This window comes from Emydura macquarii, unplaced genomic scaffold (assembly GCF_026122565.2).
Source record: "Emydura macquarii macquarii isolate MOO-44397 ecotype Brisbane River unplaced genomic scaffold, CSIRO-AGI_Emac_v2 contig_2897, whole genome shotgun sequence".
Taxonomy (NCBI): Eukaryota; Metazoa; Chordata; order Testudines; family Chelidae; genus Emydura; species Emydura macquarii.
The window spans coordinates 11434686-11454972 of record NW_027133034.1 but is presented as its reverse complement, the minus strand read 5'-3'; the positions used below and the strand labels follow the sequence as shown (position 1 = coordinate 11454972).

General features: G+C 42.7%; 1 protein-coding gene and 1 long non-coding RNA gene across 4 annotated transcripts; both read right to left on the bottom strand.

The window, feature by feature from the left end:
- Positions 1 to 1633: 1633 nt before the first annotated feature.
- LOC137167074 (uncharacterized) lies at positions 1634 to 4044 on the bottom strand. The gene is made up of 3 exons (XR_010923972.1): positions 3559 to 4044; positions 3333 to 3412; positions 1634 to 1833 (listed from the first exon to the last, which is right to left on the bottom strand). It is a non-coding gene; the product is annotated as an uncharacterized lncRNA (long non-coding RNA).
- Positions 4045 to 10707: 6663 nt separating this feature from the next.
- CTSL (cathepsin L) lies at positions 10708 to 19432 on the bottom strand. 3 transcript variants are annotated; one of them, XM_067568499.1, is made up of 8 exons: positions 19115 to 19234; positions 17209 to 17344; positions 15979 to 16101; positions 15738 to 15893; positions 15309 to 15533; positions 12499 to 12667; positions 12039 to 12156; positions 10708 to 11153 (listed from the first exon to the last, which is right to left on the bottom strand). In XM_067568499.1, the coding sequence occupies exons 2-8, from the start codon at positions 17332 to 17334 to the stop codon at positions 11054 to 11056; spliced, it is 1017 nt and encodes a 338-aa protein (XP_067424600.1). In that variant the 5' UTR covers positions 17335 to 17344; positions 19115 to 19234; the 3' UTR covers positions 10708 to 11053. The 3 variants fall into 3 exon arrangements, with proteins under 3 accessions (XP_067424600.1, XP_067424599.1, XP_067424601.1); XM_067568498.1 differs by lacking the exon at positions 17209 to 17344 and having other exon boundaries at positions 19115 to 19432; XM_067568500.1 differs by lacking the exon at positions 19115 to 19234 and having other exon boundaries at positions 17209 to 17702.
- Between the last annotated feature and the right edge of the window lie 855 nt (positions 19433 to 20287).

Below are 20287 nucleotides of genomic sequence, written 5' to 3'. Positions count from 1 at the left end.
TCTATATTGGTTATATTGGAGGTGCCTTTTTTTTAAAAGCTGCTTTTTTTACTGTTGTTAAACTTAATTATAAGGAAGAATTTCAGTTCATGTTAAATCTATTTCAGGAGTAAAACAAGGAAATTATTTGAACTCTGATATCTAAGAACCTGAAAACACCCTTGATCAATAACAAGCAAAAAAGAGCAAATTATTCTGATTGGATAGTTCATCTCCAGCAAGGGAAGGATTGTCTTGTGGCTAAATTACTGGACTAGACCATAAGAATGGCCATACTGGGTCAGATCAATGGTCCATCTAGCCCAGTATCATGTCTTCTGCCAGTAGCCAATGCCAGGTGCTTCAGAGGGAATGAACTGAACAGGTAATCATTAAGTGATCCATCCCCTGGTGCCCATTCCCAGCTTCTGGCAAACAGAGGCTAGGAATACTTCAGAGTATGGTTTTGCATCCCTGCCCTTCCTGGCTAATAGCCATTGATAGACCTATCCTCCATGAACTTATCTAGTTCTTTTTGAAACCCTGTTGTAGTCTTGGCCTTCACAACATCCTCTGGCAAAGGAATCAGAAGATATGGGTTCTATGAGAAACGTCGGATTTCCCAGACAATTTTGCTGCCAGGAAAGCAGCAATTCCTGCCCCTTTACCTGATAATTAGGGGAGCCTCACAAGGCACATCTACTTTGGGAAAATTTTCTAACTGGTGTTAAAACCAGCTCAGCTAAACCAATTAGACCCATAATGTTTACCTATTTCAAGAAAGCCTGGTTTCAGTAAAAACAGGTCAGGCCAGCTTAAACCAGGTCTCTGATACGGTCATGCAGCGAGGCCCATGGAGATTTCCTCCCTCTGAGATTCCTGCTATGGGACTTTTCCAGGAAAGTGGATTGATCTGGGCCCAATTTAGCAAAAAAAAAAAAAATTCAGGTTTCTTTTGAGGCAAGTGTTTCCTGGAGCTCTTCTAATTCTGCCTATTAGGTACCATTTGTCAAAATGATTAATAAGCATAATGAGTGTGTGAACAGGCTCCAACTAGATGGAGTCCATGAAAATTCAAGTCTTTACACAATAAGTGACGCTAAACCTAAATGTTCTTGTCAGCTCACCAGTGAACAGTTTATCACTTGAACAGAAGGCTCCATGGTGGAGATAAAATACCCACTCCGTTACTCATTCAGCTGTGTGCTACGTTTAGGGAAGAGTGCATTCAGCAGGCCTAATCTCAGCCCAGGGCAGGATTGTTTGTGTCTCACTGATTCAGTGTTAAACTCAAATGAACTGTCAGCACATGCCCTGGAAAGAGAGAAGTCAGTTTACCTCATACACAGACCAACAAGGACATCAATTTCAAACAGTGTCACGTGTTTTAACAAATGTAACTGCAGGATTAACACAAACATGCCTCAGGCACCTAAGTTAGAGTCATTCTATCAGCACGTTTCCCTTTTGATTCTTTGGTTTCCTGTTTTGTTCCTGCCTTGACTATTTCCTTTGGCTTTTAACCTGCCATTATTTGCTACCTCAGCTTAAGAGAGTTGTGAAAATGAAAATATAGCAGAAGTGTTAAATGAAAGGAAATGAGCCACTCTACAAACTAGATTTCATATAAAATTTCAACTTAAGTAGACAGGAAGCTAAATTTTACCTAAAACCTCCATTACAGCGACATGTTTAAAAAAGAGTAGCAGCTTGCTGTGTTACCTTCAGCAAATTGCTATACATCTTTGTGCCTGTTTCTTCTCCCACCCTTTGTCTGGCTTGCCTATTTCGATTGTAGAATCTCTCACTGTTTGTATAGTGTCTACGACAACGAGGTCCTGATCTCAGTCAAGGCTGCAAGACAAATGCTTAATCACAACTCCAACTGAAGTGCTTGGGAGGTGCATGTTTACACCTAGGGGAATACAGGGGAATACATGGCTTTTAAAATACAGTACTGTATTTCAAGAGAAATGGGATCTGATGATCTGTAAACAGGAATCAAGAGACAGGAATCACAGGTTTCCTCTGACAACGAGGCCTGATGGACACTAGTAAATTAGGTCAGTTTAACTACATTAGCCAGGAGTGTGAAAAATCCACACCCTTAAGTGGAGTAGTTAAGATGATCTAAATCCCATATAGGCAGTGCTAGGTCGAGGGAAGAATTCTTCTATCTAGTTATCGCCAGTAGGGAGATGGATCACCTATGCCAATGGGAGAATCCCTGCCATCAGCATAGGTAGTGTCTCCCCTGAAGTGCCTGCAGCAGCCCAACTATGCCACAGTAACATTTTAAGTGTAGACAAATCCTGATTTTCTGAGGGACATGGGAAAAAAAAATCACTTAACTTCTCTACTTCAGTTTGCCATGTTTGTAAAATAGCCCTCAGTTTTTCCTGTTTAATGTCAGAGGGGTATTTTGAGCTCTAACGTATACAAATTGTTTTCAAGATGAAAAGACTAGAGCCCTAATTATCAATAGATAATCTCCCGCAAAATTAGTAGCACTGTCATATCTATAGCTTGAAAGACTTACTGCCTATACCAAGAGCACCTCTCAACCAACACTGTGGACTTGAGCTAAAAGAGCAGTTTGTGATGTTATTTTAGCACAGTCTGAGACAGTTCAACATAGGAATGCATAGAGGGAATTCAAACAGGACCTGTAGTTATAATAATTGCATTTCTGTAATAGACTTTGGTAGAACCGTTCGCATGTGCTGCCCTGGTGTTGTTCCAATGCAGTATTGTTCTAAAAGCCATCCCCCATAAAAGTCTCTTCAGGAAGTCTTCATAACTGAAAACAACCCATAGTAAAAGGTTTAAAGAGTTCATCATTTAGCTTTGTCAATTTGTTCTCAGTCTTGTGACTAAAATAACCTGTCAGAACACAAATTCACACCACAGAGAGCAGGAGCAGCAGCATTTAGAGATCTGCCTTGTGCAATTTAACAATCATTCATGAATCAGCAGCACCTGATGTCATTCTTTGGCCTCCTGCACTGCATTTAGCTTATGGACTTTAAACAACAAACACAGCCCAAGAAGGCTCTAGAATTAGTGACCAGCTGCAAGGAGAAGAGCTGATGCCCCATTTCAGCATTAATTATCCAGAGAAGGCCTCCGGCTGTGGTAATTAGCAGATTCCAATGCCTCTGGGTTTATTGAAAATGTTTTATTTGTTCCACTGCCCATCCATTTGAAAACCCACAATATGAATGTTAAAACCACAATTTACACAAAAGACTTTCTCTACTGCTCCTGGGACAGTCATTCTAGCCACCGTGATACATAAACCAACAACAATAACCTTAATAGCACCAAAGCTCACACAGTGGAACCACACTTACCACAGCAAGACTTCATGTCAGAGCAGACAGTAAACCAGTTCCTTCAGTGGAAACAGCATATAAATCTTCTGATGCAGAACCTCAAGACAGAGAGTTCATTTCAGATGAGTTTCTGAAAGCCTAGAAGCTTCTCTGAATTAGCCAAACAGAGGGAGAACCCCTGACAGAGATGGGGTCTCTCCCTCTCCACATAACTCCTCTCCCTCAAATAGGCCCAGCTGCACACCTTCCTTCCAACACCATCCCCCCACCAGTCTTAACTGGGGGTGTTTTCTAAGAAGGGTGTGGTGGAGAGGGAGCTCTCCCTCTTCATCTTTCCTGGCTGACAGGTTACCATTCCCCAACACTTGTGACCATTGCATCTCAGCTCGGAACGGTGTGTGGTGCAGAGGGCAGCCATAGGCACTGAGCAGCCAGCTCTCACAGCACTTAGTAGTGTTCTTAAAGCCCCATCTCCTGCAGCCTGTTCATTAATTAAGAATCTTGTGGGGTTCTTTTTTTTTTTTAAAGCAGGTTTCTGGAATTCATAGTTGCCAAGTAAAGCTTGAAAACATGAACCCCAAACACTCAAAACCAGCAAGGTCCATAAGAAGAACCCAGTGTTTGTTATTTTTTATAATCTCTTTACTATTAAGCCAGGCTCATGATTTTGTAGGGCTTAATTTTTGAGGGCTAGCAATACTGTTAAAGCACTATTCTCAGCACACTTAGAGGAAACACATATTTACCAAGGAAACAAAGGTTTAAGACCAGGTGAAAAATTAGAGAATTTTTTTTCCCTGTTTGCTATAGAAGGTCAAATAAAAGACAGCAACTCTTACTGTGAAAACAAGTTTAAATGGCTTCTGCTGACTTTTCTGAAATCATGTGATGTGGTCCACCAATCAGTGAGCTAGAGGAAATACCATATGATTTCCACCATTTGATCAATCCCAGACTTAAAGTGAAATTGTAATGCTGCAGGAAAAGATGTTTGAACATATTTACCACCACACAGTAAAATGTATAGTCATATTTGACACAAATAACTGCATGAAAACTTGTTCATGGAAATGGCTCAACCTACAGAAAATGCAAATATCCAGCATCTTCTGGTTTAGGAAGCTATTTTGCCTAAACTTGGATTATACACAGCACAAACTGCAGTCTGCAGTTGAGAACTTTGTGTAACTATTCCACTCCCCTGCTTAGATATTTGCTAAATAAACCCCTGCTGAAGAGTAGAGGAGAAAACAATTATTTTTAAGTGACCTAAGATTTCCCCACACAGGTTAAGATGCCACATTCAGATTTTACTTAGGCCTAGTGTAATTGAAGGAGAAAGTGGAACAGTGCGACTCTCTCGTGCAGTTTATACACATTTGATAGTCTCCTGTTGGAAGTGTGAAAGCAAATCTTTCTTTAGGCGATGGAGGACTCTCACAACAGAACCAGTACAGTTCTGCTGAGCCAAGGGGAGGGCATATAGGAACTTTGCCTGTGAGGTGCCCAAAGTAGTTATTCATAAACTGCAGGGTTTACCACTGCCCTGAGTTTACTCCAGCAGCCAGAGAACCGCTCTCTACTGCCAGACTGCAGGCAAGGACTCCTTACCAGTAGTGCCCAAAATTAACTTCCTAGGGTATGCCCTGGTGCCAGGATCGGTGCATGGCACACAGCTCTTGAAACCAACCAGATGCACCTAGAGCTAGCTCGCTTCCCAAGAAGGACAGAACAAAAAAATAAGGACATATCTCTTCATGAGCAATTCATATATTCACTGAAAAACAAAAGTGGCTGTGTAAAATAAAGCTAGGCCTTAGGTTCATGTGACTAAAATCTATTCAGATCAGCTGCACCACCTGCAGCATTACATTAGTCCCTTCTGTGGAGAGGACTTTTGCAAACTTCATCTTCACGTCTGTAAGCATATCTCTTTCCACCCACTTTCATTCATACTACATTAATTGCAACCAGCTGAAGAAATATGTAGTACAGGTCTCCCATATTACCGCTTACTTTAATTGTAGTTAATGCTGTCGTTTCATCTAGGCATGTTAGGTACCTCACATTTTTTCTTGCAAGCACACCAAGTGCCAGTGCTTTAAAACAGCATGTAGCATTTAGTGATATTCTCTTCCCCAGAAATGGAGAGAATGAGTGAGGGACGTTGAGACCAATTATTGTTCAGAGATTAAAAGGTCCATAGTGAGCTTTCAGGATGTCCAAGGTGTCAGTAAAGTGCAGTGGTAACCAGGAAGTAAAATGCAAGCATAGTGACATGATTACTACAGCTGGCTCAGTCTATTAATATCCAGAAATCACAAGTATTAATATTTTTAAAAATATGATAGTGTTATTCTGAATGTAAACATGAATAACAATAATAACTAGGAATTTATTGTGAGGAGTTACTAAATTATTGGAAATCGCAAACACTGCTTATATTCAAAAGCAGGAGCACTGCCAGTGTCCTTTTCTAGGGTGATTTAATAACTACCGTCTTCTGATTGCTGTGTCTGTCTGTCTGAGGTCCTGTTTGATTGAGACGCCCTCAAGTCATGTATTCACTAGAAAATAATTGGTAAGGAAACATTTTACCTATGCAAACCACTGGTTAATAACTCACTAGAAAAATGTGCAACCTCAAAAAAGGGCTTTTGTAACAAAACTTGTCCCAAATCAGGTTTCCTTATGAAGGTTCAGAGGTTAAGGTTCATGACAAAAGTGAATAGCAAATGTTTTGTCATGCTAGCACCTGGGTTTTCTTGGATTGCTTTGAAATAAGACAAAGTCCAGTGATCACCTAATTTCATCCATGAAGGAGAAAAATAAGCTTGTTTATTCATTTGTAAATGTCAAATGATGAGCTGGTCAGCATTAACAAAGAAAAAGCACTGAACAGTTCTTAAAAACAAGAATTGATCACACTGTATTTAGCATGCACAGAAAGGATTGGCAAACATTTTCTGCAAACATTATTATTTTTTAAAGAGAAAGGGACTAGTTAGGATTTTTAGACAAATTGTTTATTGGAGTTTTGAGAGAAGCTGCATCATGTAGGACAATGGAAGCACTAAAGAGCTTTTATGATCTTGCCTATGCACAGAACATATGCAATAGGTCATGTGGCCACTAGGTACAAAGAAATAGTCATTCATCAAGTAGATCAGAATAAGTGGTATTCTTGGGAGATTTTTAGAATAAAGATCCTATCTACACAGTAACGACCAGAATTTTGAGAGGCCAGGTACAATATAAATTATCCCCCAATTAAAATTAAAACAGTTCATTCTGGCAACATAGATGGAACTGAATCACACATGCATTCCTGAAACATTTCACAGCATTGTCCTGCTGCAGACCAGTAGCATGATTCAGTCCTGTCTACATCTGATGTCCAAACCATATATTTAAGTGGTATAACTGTGTCTCTGGCACTCTGATTGTTACTGTGGAGATGGGACCTGAACAAGGTATTTTGCTTATGTACTACAGGACTCTTGTTGAAGGATCTTTACCATTATTTAAAAACAACACCACTTAACAAATTCAACTGCAGTAGAACCTTAAGAGTTACGAACATCTCGGGAATGGAGGCTGGTCGTAACTCTGAACAAAACATTGTTTGGTCTTCCAAAAGTTTACAACTGACCATTCACTTAATACAGCTTTGAAACAATACTATGCAGAAGAAAAAAGCTGCTTTTCCTTTATTTTTTTAGTAGCTTACATTTAACATAGTACTGTACTGTATTTGCTTTTCCCCATGTGGCTGCCTGATTGTGTATTTCTGGTTCCAAATGAGGGATGTGGTTGACCGATCAGTTCGTAACAGTGGTGTTCGTAACTCTGAGGTTCTACTGTATCATTAGCAATATGGAGCTACAAAAAAAAAAAAAGAAAAGTTGACTAATACTGAAATATTTCAAAGTGCGTCTTGTGACTAAAGCTTTTAGTTACACAATCAGGAAACAAATCAGCAGCTTTTTTGCACAAAATGCTTGTTTGCTCAGTCCTTCAGCAGGGGACAAGTGATAAGAGACTGAACAGTTTCCGCAATACCAAATAGCCCACTCAGACACTCATTTGAAGTGTTAATTATGATCTCTTTGTTTGCTTTAGAAGTTACGGGGATTGCAAGGGAATCATATTATGATATTTAACACACTTAGGGCATGTCTACACTAAAAAGACTGCATTGGTGCAGCTGTACCAATGCAGCTGTGCCATTGTAGCACTTTAATGAAGGCGTTCTAAGCCGATGGGAAAGGCTCTCCTGTCAGTTTAGTTAATCCACCTCCCCGAGAGGCAGTAGCTGTTTTGGCGGGAGAAGCTCTTTGGCTGATATAGCACTGCCTACCTGGAGGGGGGGATGGGGACAGATCAGTATGTCACTCGGAGGATGTGGATTTTTCACGTCCCTGAGCAACGTAGTTATACCAATATAGTTCTGTACTGTAGATTGGATTTTACTGAAGTTTTACAACTGTATAACTGCTATTAAATTTGTCAGCATGTTTAAACATAATTACATATACATGACACAGTTTAAATGCTAAAATTAAGACACTCATTGCTGAAGTTATTGAACATGTCCATTTCACTAGTTAGAATTATCCACATGACTAGACACATTCCTGACAGCGGGGTATTCTATCCCTATGAAAGGATGTCCCACTGGATTAGAGTGCGCAAGTTTTAAAAAAACTGGATTATCAATTCTGAGGGACTTTCCTCACCCACCCCCCAACATTTTCTTTGAAGGCCATTCTCCCAATCACTCCCTCTCCACAACACTTCTGAAGAAATTATTTCCTTATTCCTGATCAGAGCGAACACATCTTAGTTTTGAAAAGTGCCCGTTTTCCTTGCTGTTTAATATAAATCTGATATTTTTGGCCAACAAACCTCTTCACCTCCCAGAACGTTTTACAGCAATTCTAGTCTCACTTGCCTTTGTGCTGGGCCCCCAGTGCATTCCATTCAATTGTAAATCCAGACTGTCTCCAAACATCCATGTTGCATTATCTGGTACACTCAGACTGGGAAGACCCTATAAACTCACAGCCCTGTCAGCCCCTATCTTCCAAAAATTGTGTCAGCCCCTTCGCACCCCCCAAAATATTAAGACTATGTTAAAACTCTTGGGATTTTTAAGAAGTTAGGGGTTCTTTTTGTCTTCTGCGTTTTGAGGCTCTAGGGCTCACACTTTCTACAACCAAAAGAGCCAGACATTCGGGGGTTTTTTCCTTTAAATGAAAGCTGACATTCTTACACAATCATCTGACAGCTGGTGCTAGCACTTAATCACCAAATATCATAAGATGTGACCAAAAAAAAAAAAAAAAAAAAAAAAAAAATCACAAGAGCTGGCACCACTGTATAGTGTTGCTACAAGTATGAGCAAATGTATACCTGTCAAGCTTACCCTGCTTAGTGCAAAATGCAACTGCATTAAAGGTCTGAACCAGTAGCCAGAGAGTTCCAATGTAGACCAGAACTAAATTGAGTCTGAACTTTTCCCTTATACAATTTGCAGTTATAAACTGCATCTGCTTTGCACTAGTACAGATTTTATTTTAAATTATACAAGATCCAGACAACATACCTGAAATGTGTCATTAACACAATAAATCACAATAAATACTGTATCAGGGGTTCTCAAATACTGTATCAGGGGTTCTCAACCTTTTTCTTTCTTTCTCCCCCAAATACTATAAAAACCTCCAGGACCCAGCAGGCAGTGGGCCTTGGGGCTCCTGACTTCAGCCACTGGGTGGGGGGGGGGACGACCCTCAAGGCTTCAGCCCCATGGGAAGTGCTGGGGTTTGGGGCTCCCCAGAGTTCTGTTCCTGGTTTCAGTCCCATGGGGGCACTGGGGCCATGGTGTCAGGCTTCAGCCCCAAAGCCCCACTGCTCCTTGAAACAGGGGGGCACAGCCCTTTGGTTGAGAGCAGCTGTACTAGATAACATCACTTGTCAGCAACATAGAACTAAAGGAGAAAGGGGAAGCCTTAACAGGAGAATCATCAAGATTTCACATTTTGTTTCCAATACAATTATTCCGTTAAGAACCAAAAGGGGAAACTCTGCACAATAGAAACATGATTTTCCCTATTACTACAAAGCACAGTAGCCTCGAGGTCTCATCCATTGAGAACCTCAAAGCACAGCCATCTCTCAACTAGCCTATATCTTCATGTTGTATATTCTGAAGTTTGGACATGGAAGCGTATTCCAAGTGTGTGCCAGAATGGCATCTTTTTATTAATCATTTTGCATACAGAGTCCATAGTTAGAACTCAAAACTGAGTTTAAAAGTTAAAAAGTGTATTTTTGTTACAGTGTAGTATGTAAGCCATTTCCCTGCCAGCAGCAAACTCCCATACATCCTCAACGTGTTGGAATGTGAACACACACCAGATTCCTAATGTTGATTGCATCCTCTGAAAAATGGCTTTTAAGACAGCAAAAATCTTGTTTGATATTCCCTCCCTGCACAAACCCATGGCTGGATTTAAAACAAACTGGTGTGAGTATGAGAATTCAGTCACCAGAAAGGATGATGTAGTTAAAGCAAGGTTTGGGGAAATCTACATTCTACTTCCAGTCCTGCTAGTCTTCCTGGGTAACCTTGGCAAGTCACTCTTTGTGCTCAAGTTCCCATCTGTAAAAAGTAAAATACTTCCTTACTTTACATGAGCAGTAAGGGATAAAGTCCTTCATGGTTGTTAGGTGCTACAGTAAGTGCCACTGAAAGCCTAAAAACCTCCAAAGAAAAACAAACATTTTGGAGAGGGATGTTTTGCTATTTCAACAGCTCTGCCCTTTTAGTTAAGGTGTAAGAGCATTGAGCGGTTTTCAGCAAAATCAGGGAAGATCAGATTTGATGATCTTGATATGTGTAAGTAAAATGTTTGTTATTAAAACTTTTCAGGACTTTTTTATATACCACAAGACAGCAGGCACATTAAAAAAAAGGGGCTGGAGGGACATAAATTACAGCAGCAGAACTGGATGCTACTTGGCGTAAGTGAATCCAACACTATTTTAGCACAAGAATGATAGAACGATATAAAAGATATTTAGTGAAAGGTACAATAAGTCTAATTATTTGTTCCTCTTGGCTCATATGATGGATGTGCCAAATTAATTGTTCAACACATCTAAGTGTAATGAAAATGCCTGCATGAGTCTTAAACACAAATTCAGAGTCCCACACAGAATATCAAATATTGGTCACTCCCACTACATCAAATGTGCTTCAAGCAGTTACAGTATTTTTCAATTATATTCCTGTCCTGTTGTGGAGCATACTGTACTCCATTTGAATAATTGCCATTCCCAAATGCAGCTACATTTTAGTGGATGGTGACAGTGATGGCTACACAGGTTTTGGTTAAGACAGTCATCCATTTATGGACATAAAGGAAAGCAAAGTCACTTTTACACATTGGAATTTGAATGTTTATTTAAAAAGTAAACCTTTGTGCACATCAGTTAAAAAAGGAAAATGCAAAAAAGAATATGATCAATTAAGCAGTCTGCAAGCCAGCAATATTACAAGCTTGTTTACATACTAACATTTACATTAATTTAAACAAGTGGCTTGTCACCAACATGTAAAACTCACAAGTCGGATCTTGGAAGATACAACTCCTACCACATGTATTAACATGGGTTTGGTCAATCAGTTTAAAACCCCTCTGGCACTGAAATACTTAGCCCCTCTCAGTAAGTTATACTAGCGGATAGCTAGCGGCTGTAGCTATTCCACAATTGTTCCTTCTGTCTTTAGCCATGTAGATATATCCTTTGTCACCCCACTTCTCACCCCAGCTGGAAAAACAAAAAACAAAACAAAAGTATGGTTAGCCTTAACAATAAGGTAAGAGAGTTTAGCCCTGAGATCTACATTTGTCCCAAGGATGAGACTGGCAATTGCCACCTTTCAGCTTTGTGAAAAAGCCCAAGTAACAAATGCCCTCCATTGGTAAGATGCAGGATATGTCCAGGATACCCAGAGTGCAGCACAGAACCTTGAAATACAACCCTTTGATTCTCTTTCCAATGGCAGTGTGGCCAGAGTGGATGTGGGCTGGGCAGCCCAGCCCAAGGACAGAACGAGAAGGGCAACGTTTATGCACTCCACCACAGAAACAATACAGAATCAGAACTTCATCCACTGACTTCCCAGAAAGTAATATACCAGGAGACTGCAGACAACCCCGGGGAGGTGCTTTGACAGAGTCAGGAGATGGTCAGTAAACAAGGTTTCATGACCTTACTCTCTTTCACCTGTCAGATTTTTGCCTCCCATTATAGTACAAGAGGAAAGTCCTCAAAAGTTTTTCATCTGCACAAAATATCAAACCTTCTGAGTACTTCTCCACCACACTTAAGGGTATCCCAACTTTATGCTAGCTTTCAGTCCCAGTTTAGATTGTGATCTAACAATCCAAAATGAATTTGCTGCTTAAAGCCAATTTTATTAAGAACCCAAAACTTCTTCCCCCTACGTAAGAACTGACGTGCTGTTTTATAAGGATAGTTATAAAGTTTTGCCAATTTTGCAGCACTTCCCCCATCATGCACACACCTAAAACACCTTTCACACTGATGCACTGAACATGTAACCAAACTATTTGCACTCCCTACTTGATAAACCATGGATTGAAATTGAAGAGTGTTGTGTAAAAAGAAAAAAACCCAGAAGTTTTGCACCTGTTCTTCACAATCCAGTACTTCTTCCCATCTTCATCTGCTCCCTCAAAGCCATAGCCTACAACCAGAACGCCATGATCCAGGTCCTCACTGCTACACTCTGGCTCATAATAGATACCTAGAAAGTACAAAGTTCAAGTAAGGTCTCCAAGGTTTTAAAAAAAAAAAAAAAAAAAAAAAAAGCAACTCTAGAGCATCTTCTGTCTTTAGATCTCAATGGTGTATTTTACAATCAATCACCAAAATATCACCTCTGCAAGGTATTTCAGTATTCTTCCCCATTTCACAGAAGAGGAAACCAAAGGACGTTACATTCCTTGCTCAATATCTCAAAGGAAAGCTATACTGGTGTTGGGGACTGACCCCAGATCATACTTTTTTACATCAGTAATTAAAGTACAGACTACCACATCAGATACAGTGCATGAAGTCTTCTTACAAGTTGTCAGCAAATTATTACCTGAATCATAAAACTGGAATGATGAATGGCCTGCATCAATAGCCACAGAGACTGGACCGACAGATGCCACTGCTTTCATGAGTGCTTTTTCACGTCCTTGTGGGATGTCCACAAAGCCGGTATCATTAGCAGAATTGTACTCTGCCTTATACTTACAGTCTTCATCATCCTTGACAAAAAAGGAAATTTAAGTTACTACATAGTTCTCTAAATTACCACCCAGTTCTCTAATTTACATTAGTAGAGATACAGGTGTTGGCAGCTATTCTGTGCTTAGTTTGTCTAGCAGGGTATGTTGAAGCTATCTGGCAATCAATCCAGTTGCATTTCTCTAACAAAAAGAACTTAGCAACTTAGTCTTAAATAGGTTAGAATAAGAGACTGAAAAAGAGACCCAGTTGTCTCACGCAGATCTTTTGACCAAGATTCATCAGAGAAACACCATGAAAATCCCACTCAGTTAATTTATAAGGAGGCAGAATTATCTAGGGTGTGGGCTATCAAAATGGATTTGAAAATAGGAGCATTTCTCAAGCAATTAGCATATCATACTTGTAGACTTGCATATTTTGCACCTATATTTTGAATCTACTTTTCAGACAAGGTATCCATTTTTGTGCCTACAATGTCAGGATAAAGCATGAACTGCCAGGATAAGCATGATGAATTGTGGGCCCAAAACTTTACCCTATGAAATGAATTTGAAAGTCAGATCAGTCCTTTGAAACTAAACAGCTGAAGTGTGTTCCTGCATTACTTACATGGCAAGACTCAGATTTGTTTGTCAATATCATGAACACCCAATGCATAGTAAGAAATGCAGGTCCAGGTATAATCACACTGACTATTTACTTTTTTTTTTCCTTCATAGAACAATTTAGAGATAACTTCTTAGAAGGAACAAGTGCTTTTAGAGACATTTGACAAATTAGGAATTAACAAGGAGACGTGGAAAAAGTTTTAGTCTAATAGCAACTAACAAGAAAAGGATCTTGAGGTTAGGTCATTTTCTGAGATCAGAAATTAGAGATGACATTGTATAACAAACAAAGAGTTTACGATTAATGTGAAGCTGGAAGCATAAAACCTTCTTCCTAAATTAAAAACTCCAATATACATTCTACATTATGTCTGATCCAAGAGTTACAAAGGGATCTCACAAGATTGGGTGACTTGAAGACAAATTTCAATTTTGATAAATGCAAAGTAATGCCTGTTGGAAAACACATTCTCAGCTATACATATAAAATGATGGGGTCTAAATTAGCTGTTACCACTTAAGAAAAAGATATTGGGAGTCATTGTGGATAGCTCTCTGAAAACATCCACTCAATGTGCAGCGGCAGTCAAAAAAAGGCTAACAATGTTGAGAACCATTAGGAAAGGGATAGATAGTAAGACAGAAAATATATTGCCTCTTTATAAATCCATGGTACGCCCACATCTTAAATACTGTGTGCAGATCTGGTCACCCCCCTCTCAAAAAAGATATATCAGAAGTTGAAAAGGTAAGAAAAGGGCAACTAAAATTATTAGGGGTATGAAAAGCTTCTATATGCGGAGAGATTAATACAACTGGGACTTTTTAGTTTGGAAAATAGATGACTAAGGGTGGATATGATAGAGGTCCATAAAATCATGACTGGTGTGGATAAAGTAAATAAGATGTGTTATTTCCTCCTTCTCATAACACAAAAACTAGGGGTCACCAAGTGAAGTTAATAGGCAGCAGGACTGAAACAAACAAAAGGAAGTACTTCTTCACACAACGCAGTCAACCTGTGGAACTCCTTGCCAGAGAATGTTGTGAAGGCCAGAACTATAACAACGTTCAAAAAAGAACTAGGCAAGTTCATGGAGGATAGGTCCATCAATGGCTATTAGCCAGGATAGGAAGGGATCACTGTTTGCCAGAGGCTGGGAATGGCCTACGGGATGGAAAACTGGATGATTCTCTTCATTTCCTCTGAAGCACCTGGCATTGGCCACTGTTGGAAGATAGGCTACTGGGCTAGATCATTGGTCTGACCCAATATGGCCCTTCTTATGTTCAATATCCTGGAACCCCAGGTTGTGTTGCTGGCAAGAAGTTTCCTCCCGGCTCCCATTTTTCTTTTTTATGTAGCATTCACAAGCTATACACCTAACACCTACAACTGGCTAGGCAATTTACAGCCATTTCTGAAGTTTGCCATCTGTGAATGCCTTTGACTTCTAGACTGGATTACTATGATCCTCTCTATATGGGACTATTGCTGCAGACCACTTCGAAAACAGATATTGCCCCTTTATCAGTATTAACTGCAAGGAAGTGTACTGCATCAGGTCTTCTGAAACTGAACTGCACCCAGAAGCCCATAAGAGTCAGCTGTGATCTGTATAAAAGCTACCTCATATGGGTCCTGGTTATGTGACAGACTACTTCGGTCATGCATATTGTTGTGGCAGTTAAGATTAACTGGAATTAGCTGCTATATAAAAGCGTATGGGGCACGATGGCAGAGCATCATCAGTGGGAGGCCCTTTGCTTTGGTATTCATTTCTCCAAACTGGTCTGAGGACAGAGGCTCATCAAAAATCTGAGTTAAAGCCACCTTTTCTCATACTTCTGACTGCATTTGGGACTGGTGGATAAGTATTTAGTTTGTTGGGGGACGACTATGAAGGGAAGAACTTATCTGTTCTAAAAGCTGTCAATATATTTCCCCCCCCCCCCAAATTTTGACCTGTACATTTATTTACCTGGAGTGTCTATACTTAGATACACTGTACAGAAAACAACAGATGAGCCTGGAGCTAGTTACATTTACCTTTGCGATATATGGGTAGGATTCCTCTGAATCAATTCCTCCATTGTCCTGTACATACTGGAAAGCTTGATCCATCAGACCACCGTTACATCCTTGATTTCCTTCAGGCCGAGAGCAGTCTACAAGGTTTTGTTCACTCAGCGAGACAAGCTTGCCAGTTTTTCTGAAGTGCTGCCCTTCAAGAGCACCAGTTGTGCTAAATGCCCAACAGGATCCACACTGACCCTGAAATTGAAGAGAAAACTCATTAGCTACTCATTAGCACAGACAATGTACCAGTCCATGTTACCATAGGAGGCTAAATGTTATGAGTATACCATTATCCAAAGTTCCACTTCATTCACTCCAACCTTTGTGACAATATCAAAATCCTTCCAGTGCTCATAACATACTGACATGTAATTTGTTGCCACACACAAGACAACATACCTGGTCTTTAACCGGAGTTACATATCCCTTTTCCCTCCAGTCTACAGATTTTGGTGCCTCCAGGAAGTTGGGTTCAAGGAACTGAGATCCTCTGTACTTCTTTTCTGATTTTTTATATTGGAACCCATTCATCAACTGCTTAAACTCTTCATTAGTCTGAAGGAAGAAGAAATAAGTGTGCTTGTCCTCTGTTACATATCGCTACTAACAAAACAAGTCTTATGGCTTTCCTTATACATACCATGTCACCAAATTGATTCATGCCCATTCTGTAGCTGTGTTTTCCCATTGTGTGATCCAGATTATGCAGTTCAATCATTTTCAAATTCTTCTCCCATACCATTCTCCTCCAGCCTTCTTCCCTCTAAGGGCAAGAAAACAGGTCATCTGGATAATGGAATTTGGCCTCTCTCTCCATGAGTACAAGTGAAAACAGTAACACGCCAATTTTTAAGCTTTTTGTTGCCCTCAGTATTCTGGAAGGTGTAGATTGCTCATAACAATCAAAGGCTATGGCTACAGTGATGGCGGCAAATTCACCGCTATCAGATCGATTTCTCTAGATCGACTGGGCGGTCAGTGCAGACCCGCTCAGTCGATCCAGAATCGACGTACTAAGACCAGCTACACAAGTAGCGCAGCATAGCGAAGATGTAGCGCAGAAGAGAAGCTCAGCAGTTGACAGGAGTTACGCCTTTTTGGGTACTTTGTGTAACTCCCATCGACTGCCGCCCAATCTCACAGATAAGTGTAGACAGGGGGAAAGTAACTGCTTTTCTTTTACTAATTATGCTGTCTTTCATCCCAGAATGGCAAAGTTCTTAACATTAATACCTCTTAGGGTATGTCCACACAAATATAAAAACCCATGGCAATGAGTCTCCGAGACCAAGTCAATTGACTTGGGCTTGCAGGGCTCAGGCTGGAGGGCTTAAAATTGTAGTGTACACGTTCAGGCTCAAGCTAGAACCCAGACTCTGAGGTGTGGTCTACACTTAAAACTTACAGCAGCACAGCTGCATTGGTACAGCTGTGCCACTGTAAGAGTGCTTGTGTAGCTGCGTTATGTTGACGGAAGCGCGTCTCCCACCTCCCACCAGCATAGCACTGTCTACACAAGCACTTATGGTGATAAAATTTATGTTGCTTGGGGAGGAAATGGGAGGGGGGAGGGTATTTGTTGGCATAAGTCCCAGTGTAGACAAGCCCTTAGCTTACCCAGGCCAGCCACAGCCGTGGGGTGGGTTTTTTATTGTAGTGTAGAAGTACCTTCAGATAAGTAATCACATCCCCTTTAAAGGCAGGAAGAACAGAAGAAGGGAGGTTAACTTTCCAAGAGACTTAACGGCAGAGCTGGGAACAGTCACTCAAGTTCCAAGTGCTAGCCTTTAAGTTTCATTTTAGTGTCCCTACTACTCGCTGTTCTAAGCAAATGTCCATACTGAGGGGTCTGCCTCTGCAAAACACTCACCTCATGGTATGTCTTAGAGTGCCATGACTTCCACAGGTTCCAATGGTTATTCAAATCAGGATCTACTCGTGGAGCAGCAAAGGATATCCCCAAGCACAGGGAAAATATGCCCATATATATATTCATATTGGAAAGTCTACCAAAAGTTAGAAGATCAGTTAAGCCATTTTCCACATGTAAGAATCTGTTTATGAGAAGCTTCTATGCAGAAAGATTGCTTAGTAACAGAAACAAAAAAAAAAAAATAATCACTTAAAATTAACTATTTGGAGCCTATATCAAAAAGCTGAAGCCATTATCAGTTATGTCTCCTCTGTGAGCCGGTTACATAAGAGGTGTGTGAAACTGCTGGCTTCTCTATTGGGGCATTAGAGAGGTATGAAGTCCTTTTTCAAGGAAACATGGTTTACCAAACCTGGGAGATGCTGCCAAGACATTTTCACACCATAAAAATTTCATTAAATTGAAGGCCCATTTCACCTCCCTTTGAATTACTTCTGCCCTTCCCCTTTCCCCCCCCAATTTTCACACAAATTCAATTAATAGGATGTTAACTGGCAATCACGGACTTTCAATAAGATTCCTCTACAAGCGGAAACAATTCACCCCACATTGCAACTTGGTTTTCCCCATTCTGGTTTCCATATCCATTCTTTTACATGTGCACATAACATTACTGTGCTCTTTTTTGTATGGTACTGCAGGATAATGGGAAGAGGAACATTTTCAGTAAGTAAACAGAAACCATCTGCCTTTTGAAAATCTGCCCATGTGACTCAGAGGCTTTTCCTGGAATAATTTCTGCTCTCCTCACAGAGAACTAGTTAAAAAAAAAATTATAACCCTATGGGATGCGATCAGAGGCAAGAGTGAGGGTCCCTTCATAAGGTCCAGTTCCATGTGCCCATCTCCCCCACCCCAGATCTCTTACTCTGCCAAGAGGCGCCAGACCGTCTTGCAAAGGGATCTCCTCTCCCGGGGAGGGCGAGATTTGTAGGAGGCAGCCACCCTAGCAGCTAGGAAGGGCAGCCCCAGGGATCCATCACGTGAAACCACTCACATGAGCGCTGACCCGGGATACCGCATACCGGTCCTAAATGGGTGGGGAGGTGAGAGGAGAGCACTGCTCAGGGACGGCCACTGCTGTGTAAACAAGCCCGGGCGGCGCCGCCGGGGCCTATCAGGGAGAGGGGCGATGGCAATAAGGAGCCCCAGGCCCGCCCGCAGCAGCAAAGCTGCATCGTGCCGGGTTCCGCCGAACGCTGCCTGCCAGCAGAGCCCGCTTCCAGGGAAAGCGCGGAGAGGGGAGCGGAAATCACAGCGCCCGGCTCCTGTGCGGCCTGCGTGCGGTGCTGAAGGATGAATAAGCCGGGCAGGGAGAGTCCCAAGTTATAGTCGCTGCCGGATGTTACCTGGCCCAAGACACTGGCCTTGCAATGGGCTGCAGCCGGACACTCCAGCGAGCCAGTGTACAAACACCTCCCGCGCCCGCCATCACACACAGCACAGGGGCGCCCAGACCCCCGCTCCGGACACGCACAGCACAGAGGGGCCCAGGCACCCCAAGACCCTCCGGCGGGTAGGGGGCAGGGGGATCGCCAGGTCACCTTGCTCCCTGACCCCACGCAGAATGGGAATGTGGCAGGCCCAGCGCCCGTCACTCGGCCGCTCCCCGGCCCATCGGACACAGGCACTAGGCAGGCAGCTCCCCTCGGCCGGGACCTCCAAGCCGCAGCGCACAAACCACCCAGAGCCGCCTCTGTCGCCCCCGTCCGCAGCAGGCTGGGGTCACTGGTCCTTCCGCGTCATCGGCCTCCCCCTACTCAACCAAGGAGCATGGAGCCTCCCGGCCGGCCGCGGGACTGCCGCACATCCCAGGACTGGCGGCGGTGCGGGCGGCTCTCACCTGGGAGCCACCAAGTTCCTCCAGCCTGCGCCAAGCGTCACTCAGCAGCACCCGAGCTCTCCCGTCCCTGCTGCTGCTGCTGCTCCTGGTGGTGGTGCTGAGCCGTGCCGGACGGCGGGTCCCTGTTATAGTCTGCCCAGCTGTGCGCCGATTGGCTGCGACAGGGTCCGGGCAGGGGGCAGGGCTACGGCTGGGGATACCCCTGCAAGGGTCAGCCGAGCTCAGCGCTGTGTGCGGACTGCGCGCGTGCGTGTGTGGGCGCGCGCACCCCTCCCCTCCCCTCCCCGTCCCGTAAGCCGTCATGCGCTGGCGTGTCGCGTGCCGAGTCCGGGCCGCCTGCAAGGGGAGGGGGAAGCGAGTCAGAACCGTCGGAGGAGTGTTGTTGATGGCGGGGGGCGGCGGGGCGGGGGCCGCCCCCAGCAGGGCAAGACTCACACTCAACCCAGCCAGCCTCCCGGCTGAGCGGCTTAGCAACGTGGGTTGGAGGCACCCGAACCCTCCCGTAACCCTGAGGCAGCGCGAGCCCGCAGAAGCGGGGCGGGGGGTTCCTTGCAGAAACTGCGCAGCCACGGGCGGGGGGGGGGTGGGGTGCAGACGTGGCAGGAGTTTTTTCTTTGAAAGATAGGAACAATGGTGCCGAAGAGAACATTCACTATTGCCCTCCCCCACCCCCCGTCATATGACTAGATTGAAGAGGCAAAGTTTGCTTAGGACACACACGACTGAGCATAAGTTATTAGGCCTGGACTCCGGAGGGAACTGTGAGGAATACAGGGAGAAGAGCAGCTAACAGAAATCGGTAATAGGGAAACGGAAAATAAAGTGGCAGCTAGTCCTTGTTGGAAAGAGCATCACCACACCCCCCGAGCAAGTTAAATTAGGTGTAAGCTTTTCGAATAATATGTACAAGGACACCCCCTCACTTGAATGCAGAGGCACATAAGGACATTCCCCTCTACTCCCCCTCAGCATAAAGGAACAGGGTAGCAAAAGAACAAACAGCAAGCAGTGAGAGGGGAAAAAGTCTCTTTAGACTCTCCCCACCACCACTGGAAAAAATTACTTAGTAATATTTCTTAAAAGGACTGAAAAAGTACCTGAAAAATAGCACTTGTTCTTACAGTAACTAGGATAACATTTCAAGGGTTAAGCCCTCGTGTAGGAGAAACTGAT

What these genes read in the sequence shown, in the direction of transcription:
- CTSL (XM_067568498.1), bottom strand. Translation starts at nt 19,417, where the DNA reads ATGACGGCTTACGGGACGGGGAGGGGAGGGGAGGGGTGCGCGCGCCCA. An exon ending in CCTACCCATATATCGCAAAG is followed by an intron (nt 12,668 to 15,308) that starts GTAAATGTAACT and finishes TTTTTTGTCAAG; the next exon opens with GATGATGAAGACTGTAAGTA. An exon ending in TACTGGATTGTGAAGAACAG is followed by an intron (nt 11,154 to 12,038) that starts GTGCAAAACTTC and finishes TTGTTTTTCCAG; the next exon opens with CTGGGGTGAGAAGTGGGGTG.